The sequence below is a fragment of the Cinclus cinclus genome, chromosome 15 (assembly GCF_963662255.1).
Source record: "Cinclus cinclus chromosome 15, bCinCin1.1, whole genome shotgun sequence".
Classification (NCBI taxonomy): Eukaryota; Metazoa; Chordata; class Aves; order Passeriformes; family Cinclidae; genus Cinclus; species Cinclus cinclus.
Window position 1 is genome coordinate 10476829 of NC_085060.1, and position 12061 is coordinate 10488889.

The 12061-nt window shown below is 43.0% G+C and overlaps 1 protein-coding gene across 2 annotated transcripts; it reads left to right on the top strand.

The window, feature by feature from the left end:
* The first annotated feature begins 32 nt into the window (after window positions 1–32).
* ZBTB33 (zinc finger and BTB domain containing 33) lies at window positions 33–9935 on the top strand. Of its 2 annotated transcripts, none has more exons than XM_062502973.1 (2): window positions 33–125; window positions 4939–9935. In XM_062502973.1, exons 1-2 carry the CDS (start codon window positions 98–100, stop codon window positions 6978–6980), a joined length of 2070 nt encoding a protein of 689 aa, XP_062358957.1. In that variant the 5' UTR covers window positions 33–97; the 3' UTR covers window positions 6981–9935. The 2 variants fall into 2 exon arrangements, with proteins under 2 accessions (XP_062358957.1, XP_062358958.1); XM_062502974.1 differs by lacking the exon at window positions 33–125 and adding an exon at window positions 4213–4231.
* Window positions 9936–12061: the final 2126 nt, after the last annotated feature.

Sequence of the window (12061 nt, forward strand, 5' to 3'; positions counted from 1 at the left end):
CCCGCGGGGTCACCGCCCCACCCGCCCGGCCGGCAACGCGGCGGCGGTCGCGGCGGCGGCGGCTCCTTTTGTGCCCCGCGGCGGCCGCCCGGCAGCGATGGACGCGAGCACGGCGGCGGCGGAAGGTGAGGCGGTGACGGGGGGCGAGCCGCGGGCGGGGGCCGGTGGAGGCGCGGGCCCGGCTCCGCCCCGCTCCGCTCCGCTCTGCGGGCGCCGGCGCGGGGTCGCGGCCCCGGGAGCTGTCCAGGGCGGCCCGGGAGCAGCACTGCCCCACGGACAGCTCACCGTGCCCCGGCGGGGTTCCCGCTTCTTGCCCAGTCACGGCCCGGCCCGGGCAAGGCCCGGTTTCGGATGTTCGGCCGCCCGGCGCCTCCCAGCGCGGCCTGACACGGCGCCGGCCGCTCCGGTGCAGCGTCTCAGCGCTAAACTGACAGGAAGGGAGGAAATGGCCCCAAGTTGCGTCAGGGGAGGTTTAGGTTGGGTACAAGCACATGAATAGACTGCCCAGCGAAGTGGTGAAGTCACCATCCCCGGAAATGTTAAAAAAACGGGTGGAGATGGCACTTCAGGATGTGGTTTAATGGTGAACATGGTGATGGTGCTGGGTTCACGGTCGCAGTCTATAATCTTAAGTTTTTTACAGCCTTAACCTTTATCTGTGGAGATGATACAAATGTCAGATAAGACAGCCGCTCTCCTGTTAGCGCCCTTCCCCCTGAGGTTTGACCACATTGCCTCGGAGCCTTCTCAAAACCCCGAGTTTGTGCTCAGCTCTGGAAAGTGCAGTGGAATATCCCTGGGTCTGGACAGCTCTGTGTGAACGGGGCATTTTGGACAGCTGCTCCACCCTGGGAAGCCCATGCTAGTTTATGCTGTCTAGAAATTATGTCAGGGTATGTCAGATTCTTTTTCACAAATGAAACAGTATTTTAGAGCCCAAACCTACCATAAGCAGCATAAAAAAATCTGTTAGCTGGAAGAAGCCTATTTAAAATGTGATTTTTTTTGTGTGTGCAAGTAACATTGTGCAGAACAGGGAGGGAAGAGATTTACCACACTTTGCCCATGTGTGTGGTGTTACTGTCACCTGTGTGATGACAGCTGGGTTTCTCCCTTGTTTTCATTATTTTGGCAAACAGATCTGACTAAATGATGCCTAAAACATCTGCCCCAGGAGCACTCTGCACCTGTGTTACCTAATATAAGGTGACTTGAAGTGCTTTTCTACACAAGTTATAATGTTCATGCAGTACGTAACAGCATCTACAACAACTACTGTCAATAAAAAGGATCACTGGACTCTTAATTCATGTTATATGAGGCTTCATATTATGGCATGGGTAGGAAAAACACTCTCCGAGATTTCTTCAAAGCACAGTGTAAATTTGTGTTTTAGAGTCTTTCAGAAGCAGTGATGTTTTATTTGAAATTCCCCCAGTGGGAGAATATTTCTGTCCTTAGAGGTAGTCTTAGGTAGAATAACTAGTGAATTTCAATTTTATTGAAAGCCCTTAACTGTTCTGCTTATAAAATTTAATTTATTTTATTGTAAAATACATGTTTTCATGATGGAGAATGTTGCTTTGTCTCTCAAATTTGTCAGCTCTTTAAAAGAATTTTCTATTTTCACAAACTGGATTTTTTTTGAAAACAAAAGAGCTCCTCAAGTTGCTTAATTGAAAACTCAAATTACTGAATTGCATACTTTTTTGTCTTCTTGCAAAAGCCTGCAGGTAAATTTATTTAAATATGTACTTCATATTTCAGAGCCTCCGTCCCAGACTTTTTTTGATCACTTCTATACATTAAGATAAAAGTTGCTATTGGGTCTCTTACCTAGTTTTCCAGTTCCAAGAATACCACATGTAGTCCTATATCCTAGATGTTTCTTGTCAATATCTTAGATAAAATAGTTATTTTGTATTATTAGTTATATTGTAAGGTTTCGCATGCCTTGAATCAACAAATACTTTCTAGGCTTATTTAAAAATAAAAGTGTGAAAAACTAGGAGATGCACCCTGACAAAAAAAAAAAAATATATATATATATATATCTATATAAAGCACATTGAAATACAGCTTTCAGGTGCAGCAAGACCATGGCAGCTTCAGTCAAATTGGCTGAGCTGGGGAGAGCATATTAGCTCTGTCCTGACTGTGGCAATGTGACAGTGGGTTCGGATTTTATAACTGACAGATGGAGTTGCCATAGAGAAAAAGCTGCTGTGAGAAAGGTAAAAGTGGTGCAGCTTTCCCAGCTGATTTTAAATCAGGCAGCATTTCCGTGCCTAAGAATAAGTGGTTCAAACCTGATTTTTGAGATCTGGTGATGCCTCAGGAGCAGGGATCCTTCCAAGTCAGTGTTCATCTGTAGCTGTAAATTTTCCTGTTAATTGTTTAGTATTGGAAGAAGAAGTGAGAAGTCCTAAAAGCTGGAGGATGAAGGCTAAGAAATTGTTTAATTTAGGCTACCACACATTTTTGTAGAAAAACGCACTGTATTAAGTATTACAACAATTATAGTATTATTTTCATTTAATATAGCCTCCTGTGTAAAAATTACTAAGAACCTGTATCAAATGAGAAAAGAACTGAAGAAAAGTCTATGTTTTCCCTGATGAGTATTTTCTATTATTTATTCTTGGTAAAACCTATAAATAAACAGAAACTGGTTTTGTAACATATAAAATCTGAAGACTCGCTTCCAAAAGGCACTTCTCTTAGTAACTATACAAATACAGGGAGCCTGGCAGGTGATTTTCTTGCTAGAAGAACTCATAAACCTGGGCAGGATCATTTCATTGCTGATTTATGTAGTGAAGGGTTGCAGTAATTTCTGCCAGTGTCTGTGGCCTGTTACGTTTTCTGTCGAACTTGACAGGACATTTGTTCTTGTCAGTTTTGAATCTTAAAAAAAAATCAGGCACCCCTGTGGTTCAAATCCACAGAATGCATGGGGGAAAAAAAAAAAAAAAAGAACAGATCAGTAACCCAACATGAAAAATATATTTTATGATCTTGCTGTTCTTTGAGCGTTCCTGTACAGCAGCAGTTTCCAAGAGGCCGCACTGTGGAGGTATCACTTTCGTGGCCACATATCCAATGTTCCCAGAGTCAAGTGCCCAGTCGCATTTTGTCAAAGGTACTTTGTGTCAAAGCCGTAGGTGTCTGTAGAGCTGCCGGCAGAGTCTTACACGTGTCCCTGTGGTGCAAAGAATTCCAAATAAATGCTCCCGCAGCACGAGCAAGGGCGCTCAGGTGCGGGTTTCAGCTCCCCTCGGTGCTGGGCGGAGGTGCCGGCTGCGCCAGCGCTGGCAGAGCAGCGCCAATGCCCCCGGGAAGGAAATGAGAGTCGGCGGGAAGTAGCGTCTCTACGGCCTTGTCCACACGGTCAGCCGTGAGGCGGGCGTGGGGCTTTACTGCCGCCTCCGCCCGGGACACGGAGCGCGGGGGAGCCGGAGCCAGGCGGGAATTGCCAAGGCCGCAGCAAGGCCCGCGTGCGGGACCCGGGCCGTCCCAAGGCTTGCGCTGAAGTAGGGTCGGGGCCGCACTGTCAGCACCCCGGGGTCCGCAGGAGGCCTCCTGCAGGCGGGGGGCGGTGAGGCGGGCGGCGCGTCCCAGGCAGCGCGTCCCGGGCAGTGTGCGGAACCCCAGAAGCGCCGAGCCCGGCGGCCTCGGGGCTGCCGGCGGCGGAAGAAGCGCGGGACGGGCCCGGCCCGGGGCGGGAGCGGCGGCAGCGCGGCTCGGCCCCGCCCCGGCCCGAAGGTTCCCGAGGCCGCTCGGGTCAGAGCGGAGGGCAGCGCCGGCGGCGCCCCCCGGCGGCGGTGCGGGAGGCGGCGGGGCCCGGCCCGGGGCGCGGCGCAGGTAACGCGGGGAGCGCGGGCTCGGGGGGCTCGGCTCGGCTGCCCCTCTCGCGCCGCCGGGGGCTCAGCCCGGCTCAGCGAGCGGGGAGCGGTGGACGGGCCGCCCGTCAACCCGGGCCCGGCGCTGCCAGGCCGCTCCCCGAGCCCGCTCCTGTCAGCGCCGCCGCTCCCGCTCGGCCTCCGGCCGCGGACCGGCCGCTGCTCCCCCGGCGGCCCCGGTCGGAGCGCGCGTTCTCCCGGGCAAGCCCCCCGGGGTCGCGGGGGCAGCCGGGCGGGACGCGCTCCTCCGGCCGGCGTGCGGTGGCCGCGGAGCCCCGGCCTCGGCGTCTCATCGGCCCGGCCCGGCCTGCGGAAATAAAGTTCTGCAGGTAAAATTAGAGCCTGTGACTCGCTGTTCTATATTTTGATGGGTTTTTTTGCAGCTTACTGGGGGGCTTTGAATGGGCAGCGCTGACAGATGGGTTACTTTGACTTAGCAGATCTGTTTTGTTACGGTGGGGCTTTGGTGTCTCGGTTTGAAATACAAAGCCTTGCAAATATATGACATGGGGTTAAAAAAAGTTTATTTTTCTGGGGAAGGAAGGAAGTGCACTATCCATAGCGTTTTCATTAACTCAGTTGGCTGGTAATATACAAACACATAGCTTTTGGTGTCTGGCCATAAATATCTTCATGTTTTTGGGATTCCTCATAGCAATTTATGGAATATTTCACAATTATAAAGAAATTACTAATAATGTTTAAAGATGCTTGAGGGACCCAAAACTTTCATCTTCTTGGTTTTATAATTAACCTTATTTGCTGTTGCTTAAGATGAGGTGTTGTTTCTGTTTCCAATCTTGTAAGAACAGAGGATATATTCAGAATTCAACTTACCTTGTGTAGAAGGCGAAAGGACTAATAACAGTAAGAAACAAATTTACAGAGTGCAGTAGCACACCATCTTCTGAACAGTACCTCAGATTTATTTTTTCCTAAAGAAGGAATAGACAGTAAATATGTGAATGTTGTGATGCAGTTAAAACTGTAAATCTGCATTTTTACTGATGTGATATCTTTTGCTTTCCCTTTGTAGGAATGGAGGGGAAAAAACTTATTTCTGCAACAGACACACAATATTCTAGTGTGCTCCTTCAGTCTTTGAATGAGCAACGTGGCCATGGACTTTTTTGTGATGTTACAGTCATTGTGGAGGACCGGAAATTTCGAGCTCACCGAAACATCCTCTCAGCCTCAAGCACATATTTTCACCAGCTCTTCTCAGTGGCTGGTCAAGTGGTTGAACTAAGCTTTGTAAGAGCAGAAATTTTTGCAGAAATTCTTAATTATATTTATAGTTCCAAAATAATCAGTGTTCGATCTGATTTACTTGATGAACTGATTAAATCAGGGCAGGAGCTGGGTGTTAAATTCATAGCTGATCTGGGCATACCTCCGGCTGAAGGCAAAAATGTGCCAAGTGAGGTCAAAAACAGGGCTTCAGGAACTTCAGCTTCTAGTCCAAATCAAAGAGATGCTGAAACACAGGTGACTGCAATCAGGCCAGAGGGTCAAGAGGCAGCAGATGGGATGCCAGTTATAACACAGTCATTCTCCTTACACGGCATAGAATATGAGACTACAAAAATTACAGTGAGCGATTCAGATGATGAGGATGATGATGTAATTTTTTGTTCTGAGATTGTTCCTCCAAAAGAATGTACTAAAGACAAAAATGCTACAAGCCAGAACCAGCCTTGCTCAAGTCCAGCTGGAGCTTCTGACCAAAAATCCTGTGGCAGTGGTGGCTCTCCCCATTTGACGAACACCTCAGCAGCTCAGAACCTCACTTTGTCTGCCAGTCAGCTAAGCCCAAACCAAACACAATCAAGTGCTGAATCAGTCGTCCCGGCAACACCGCAGCATTTTACTCCTAATATCATTGTGCTAAACAAGCCTCTGCTTAACTCATCACTTGGTGCCAGCTCCTTGCATCAAACACACATGACTCCTACAATTGATTTACTTGAGGAGAGCCAGCAACCATCCAATAATGGCTACGTAACTGAAGTGGAAGCAACTGCTGTTGATGATGAAGAGGTTATTGAAGATGATGTCGATATCATTAGCTCCTCTAGTCCTGCTTCGGTCAGCAGCAGCTCTTTGGTTCAGCAACCTTCTGTTCCTAAGGCAGCGAGCACTGAAGGATCAGGTGTACAGAAAAAACAAGTTGTTACATTTACACAAGAGCCATCTGCTAAACCTGGAGAATTTAAAATAAAAATCTCAGATGTCCTTTCTGGAAACAACAAGGAATTAAGTTTGGGTCTAGCATCAAAGAATGTGGCAGATGGGCAGAAAATCATAACATTAGATACAGCAACTGAAATAGGAGGCTTATCCACAGGCTGCAAGGTTTATGCAAATATCGGTGAGGATACCTACGACATAGTCATCCCTGTGAAGGGTGATTCTGAGGAAGGGGAAGCCAAGTCTGATGACACACCCAAAAAGTCTGGTGATGAATCTCCAAAGGGGAAACGTATGAAAGTAAAGCACGATGACCACTATGAACTCATAGTGGATGGCAGAGTCTACTACATTTGTATCGTGTGCAAGAGGTCGTATGCGTGTTTGACAAGCTTGCGGAGACATTTCAACGTGCACTCCTGGGAGAAGAAGTACCCGTGTCGCTACTGTGACAAAGTTTTTGCTCTTGCAGAATATCGTACCAAGCATGAACTTCACCATACCGGGGAGCGAAGGTACCAGTGCTTGACGTGTGGCAAATCTTTCATCAACTACCAAATTACGGTCTCCCACATCAGATCAGTTCACAGCCAAGACCCTTCTGGGGACACGAAGCTGTACCGGCTGCACCCCTGCAGGTCCCTGCAGATCAGACAGTACGCCTACATTAGTGACCGCCCCAGCAGTGTCCCAGGGGTGAACGAGGGGGGAATTGTCTATCGTGTTGGCTCAGGGAAGGATGGCACTGAAGGAACATCATCCAACCCTCCAGCCAAACAAATTACCTGGGATGACATTTTCGTTCCGCAGGGAAATGAAACAATTTTTAAACAAAACCCGTCAGAGGGAAGTACTGAATTCGAGTTTGTGATACCAGAATCTTACTGAATTGTCTGAAATGCTGGGAAAAGGATTCCGTGCAGGAGCATTGCAGCTGTTTTAACTGAACTGTTGAAATTGCTGTAAAATCAAAGGTTTAAGTCAAAAGAAATGAACTTGTTCTACCACATAAGCAAACGGTAGTGCTTAGATGGACCATATTAACTGCAGTGATTTGTGGAAGCAATTAATCAGAAATTTTATTTTAATAGAGAGTAAGACATTTCTGAGGCACTATCAGTTATGTTAAATTTGATCAAAACATGAGGATTTGTGGCTTAAAAATGTACAATTCCTTCTAAAGAGCTAGAAATATTTCTAAAATAATTGAGGTATTTCCTGTACCCGTATTTACCATGTAAGCCCTTTCTTTCATGTTAGCACTTTAATGCTGAATTCTGTTTAGATGTTAACGAAGAAAACAACGATTTTTTCATCATAGTTGCTTGGTCATGGAACAATTAAAAAAATAATACCACAACTCACTTTTGTGAGCAAGGGGCCAAAATACATGAACCCCTTCTACACTGGAGTAGTCTGGTTTTGAACTAGCATCTTAATTCTGCTTTTATAAATATTATGAATTATCTGTCTTCATGCAAAAAGTCTCATCAACAAGCAATACTCCATTGAGGCTAACTTGAACAAGCTTTTCTTACACTTGGCAGTATGGTGAGCAAAGTATTCAGTGTCTTGGACCATGATATTTTTCTCTTTTTGCAAGGGAAATAAACAAACCCCATGAAGCTCAATAGTGAAGAAGTTTAAAGCACTTAGGGAGGAGATAATGTTACCTTCTTAAAGCTTAAGAAATACTGTTGCATTTTCTTACTGCTGGAAAAAATGCCAGTAATTAGTTTGATATAAAGTGTTGCTCATTTTTTTTTCCACTTCAAGAAGAAAGGCTTCAGTCCAGAATTTTGAAATTTATGATAAAAAAATATAATTTTTTTTTAGCTGAAGTCTTCTCAAAACTATTAATTCATGTAAGTGCTGTATTGGCTTAGCACTGGGACTGCTGAAGATCTTGTATGTTTGGCTAGATCTTACAAGTGTAACAGGAATTTGTATTTCCCCCCACACTTGCCCCCATTTATTCATTTTGGAAGATGAGGACTGAACTAGCAACCAGAAAATACCCTTTATTCACCATGACCCAAAGTATAATTTCTCTGCAGTTGTCTAGTTATCAGATGTTTTCAGGTTTGAGTTTACTATGTTGCTGTTTTATTCTCCTTGCAATTGGTGCCTGTTTAAGCAGTTAAAAGATTAATTAGATGTCCAACTTGATCAGGAAATGGTAGAGAAAACCATCTGTTAACTGGAGTCATAGTTTAGCATTTCAGAGTTAGTGACTTGTTGAATTTTTGTAAATGGTAATATGAAAACTCCTCAAGTTCTAGAGGTGACTGAGAAAGGCTGTTGTGCATAGTGCTAGTTATGGAAACCTTTCATTGTTTAAATTGCAGTTACAGATTTCTCTTTTTCATGCTTTAAGTTAGCATCTTGATTTTATGACTTTCAAAGTTAAATGTTTTAGACATACAGTACTCTTCACAGAAAGGCACTTAAATGGTAAATGGTTCAAATATAAGTTGAGCTACAAAAAAGATACTAGAAATTCATGTGAGCCATGATGGGTGGATGGGAGGAGGATTTATTTATGTGGTGCATGTAATGCTCAGCACTTCTCTTTTGTCAGCCAAGAACATGATACACCTGATTATTTCCAGATCATATTGCAGACCCCTTTGAATACAATGGGTCATGCTTTGAATGTGAGATGTAACTGAGGTGGCATTTCTGCAGTCAAACATTATCCTCATGTGACATGACTGTGGATTGCCTGTGTTGGAGGTGGCTGGTGCTGTGGTGGGACTTCCTGAACTTTGTGACCAGACAGATGCAAAGTTATTTTTGTTATTGACAGGACACATGCTTAATTGCAGAGTAGTCTTGAGTTGAAAGGGACCCACAAGGATCATCGAGCCAAACTCTTAAATAAATGGTCTGTGCTGAGATCTGGAATTAATTACAAAGTGCAGAATTAAACATAATGGCTATCACTATTTGCTGCTGATATATTTAAAACCTTAAATTAAACTGTGCCTAGTAAAGGTCTCTTTTTGGAGGAAAACTGGAAAATTAGGGCTTTGTAACTATTTTTGCTAGAAGACTCGTGCTTGCATGTGTCTCAGGGTCTTCAGTTTTCCTTGGAAGTGATTTTTGATATCCAAAGTGCAGAGGTATGTAAAGCATTTTTAAAATTTCACTTCCGGTATTTATTGTTTTGGAAACATGTTAAATCCATTATTTGAAAACTTTTTATGGGGCCATGATTAAGCTTTTGTATTTAGATTTCTGGCCATTGCACTTATATTTCGTGGTTTTGTTTGTTTTTGTAAGCATTTAACTTCCAGAGTAACTTAATTAAAAAAAACTTCTGTAAATATTAAGAAATTGGTTTTGGAATAATGGAAGAAAAAGGTTGAATCTGACAAAGCATATGTATAGAAATGAAAAATTTCAACAGACTAAGGTAGCAAACTTCACAGTCATTTATTATGCATATAAAACCATTAACAAATCTGCTGCAGAATATAATAATAGTAACTGCATCCTCACTGGTTTCTTTGGGGATTCACACCATAACATTCCACTATGTGAACTAAATAAATACTGAATAACATCTACTGCTTATTTATTTTGTTCTGTTAAGGCATGCAGCTTATAAAAAGATGCAGAAGCTGACAACTATATACACTGAATTCTGAGTTCTACAGCTATTGCCTAGGAAGTGTTCTATGTGAAACATTCCTTGGTTTTCCCCAGTCTGTGATGTATATAGTTGTACAGTCTTTCCTTAACATACTTTTTAGAGTTGTGTTCTACTTTTCATTAATCAGTAAGTGATATTAGTTCTTAGAGCTTTCTATGGCAAAAATAAAAACGTTTAATTCTCAAGGTGGGTGTAATATATTTCTCTTCAATGGCAACTCAGTTTCTATAGTCTAACATGTTTTTAGCTTCCTTTTCCAGGTCTTTGGGAAGGGGACAGATCCCACTTTTTTTTGGGAGGGGGAAACAGGGAGAGGTGTTTTTATTTGGGCCTTAGTTTTGTTTGTTTGTTTCAATGCTGTTTAATTGGTTTTGTTGAACACTTTCCAAGAAAGCAAATTAACCCAGCAACTCCAGTGTGTTGTGAGCTGGATGCTGCAATAGATGGGGTAGAGGGGAACTCTCAGGACAGGCAGTTCTCCTGTGGAACAGTCTGACCAACTGCTGGCATTGCAAATGAGCTCAAAAAAAAACTTACCTAGTGACTAGTGCAGTGCTTTCAGCTCACTTATGGTTTGGGCTCTTCTTACCTGCTGCTGACTGGTTATGATTTATCAGAGTTCCATTGGTGGAAACCCAGGGCCAACAGGAAATAATTGCTTACTTTGTGTAGACTTCTTATTACATGTAAGGAATGCAATTTAATAAGTAACATATCAAATTATGCTCTAGATGCCTTTAGGTCCTTGGCGTAGGGCTTCTACCTTGCTCTGCTGACATCAAGGAGCAGCTGACATCATCAGGACAGAATTAGGCCCAAAGTAAGCAAAGGAGACACCGAGACTCCACTGGTTGGATTATTCAGATCTGTGTTAAGTGAAAAATCAGCAATAATAACTTCACAGAGCTTGAGGTCAGGGCACCAGGTTATGTGGGTAAAACTGCAGAATTATCAAGTGTGGAGGCATGAGCACCTTCAAAAAAGAACTGAAGGAGTTTTTGGCTAATCCTGGTAGAAATATGTCTCCAATATAGTGAATAGAGATTGGGGGGGGGGGGTTGTTTGTTGGGGTTTTTTTTGCTTTGATTTTTTTAATGCAAATTTTGCTCACTTTTTTCAAATAATCTTAAAAATGCTTGTAAAACATTGCTAAAATGTAAAAGAGAATTGGTAAATGTTTACAAAAGTCACACAATTTTATTTAACTTTGGGAAAGTAATAAAAGGATACATATGAGTCACAAACTTGACATTCTCATAAGAAATGACAAATACAGTGCAGAATGTTGCAGTTACATTAAATGCTTAGTTTTACTCAAGCAGAACGAAACACGTAATTCAACAGAAAATACCACCAATAAGTTTTTAAATGTGAAATGTACTTGTCCTTTTATAGTGAATTTAAAGCAGCAATGTAATTTTTGCTAAAATACTCTTTACAAAAAAAAAGATAATTTAGGTAATTTCCTAAGGTTAATATTTTTCAACTCAAAGCCAATAGCACAATTTGTCTCCTAATTGTTTCTCTGCCACTAAGTTATGTTCTCTTCAGGATGTTCAGTCCTGTCCTGTGGTGTCCCCTAGTCCTTCTAGCCCTATTTAGTTGACAGGCACAAATGGTACGGTGTTTGTCAGAAGTAGGACAGGACTGTTAGCTTTTATTTCAAAGATAAAGCAATAATTTTTTTTCTGATACTAATGTGCCCTTCTGATCATAGTTTTGTGGGAAGTTTTATCAAGAGAAGTACTGTCTGTTTTGAAATTGCCCATGATCTCTTTATCAAGATTTAATTCAGTAAAATGTAATATAAAATGAAGGATGCCCCAGTATATAAATTGATTTCCAGTACACAAATTTATAGGAGCTGCACTTCAACATTCTATAGTGAAACAAAGTGCCACCAGGATATGTTTTACGTACACTACTGCTTTAAATCCTGTGAGCTGCATTCCTTTCTTCAGCTGTTTATTTTCCCTTCTTACTGGAGAAAAGTCACGCTCACTTCTGGATAAAGTGTCGTCCTTTAATGAACTAATATACTGATTAGTATTTGACAGCAGAAATGATAGTTAATATGTAGTCTAGCCTATAGGCTTTGCAAATGCATAGGATTGAAAACAGCATTATAAAGTGTGGGTGTACTTTGAAAAGTGAGATCAGAGACTTCAGTGTTTGTTTTCCATGTTTACAGCATTTTAATTTTTTTTAATAGACTAAATGCGGGTGCCGTAGTTTAAAATCACATTGGATTTTCCCCCAACCCACCAGCATCTATTCCATTTTGATGCTGAAAGCCAGATTTAACTTTTAG

Excerpts from the sequence above, each read along its gene's own strand:
- ZBTB33 (XM_062502973.1), top strand. The coding sequence starts at position 98 with ATGGACGCGAGCACGGCGGCGGCGGAAG. Across the intron at positions 126-4,938 it reads GAGCACGGCGGCGGCGGAAG|GAATGGAGGGGAAAAAACTT; the intron begins GTGAGGCGGTGA and ends TTCCCTTTGTAG.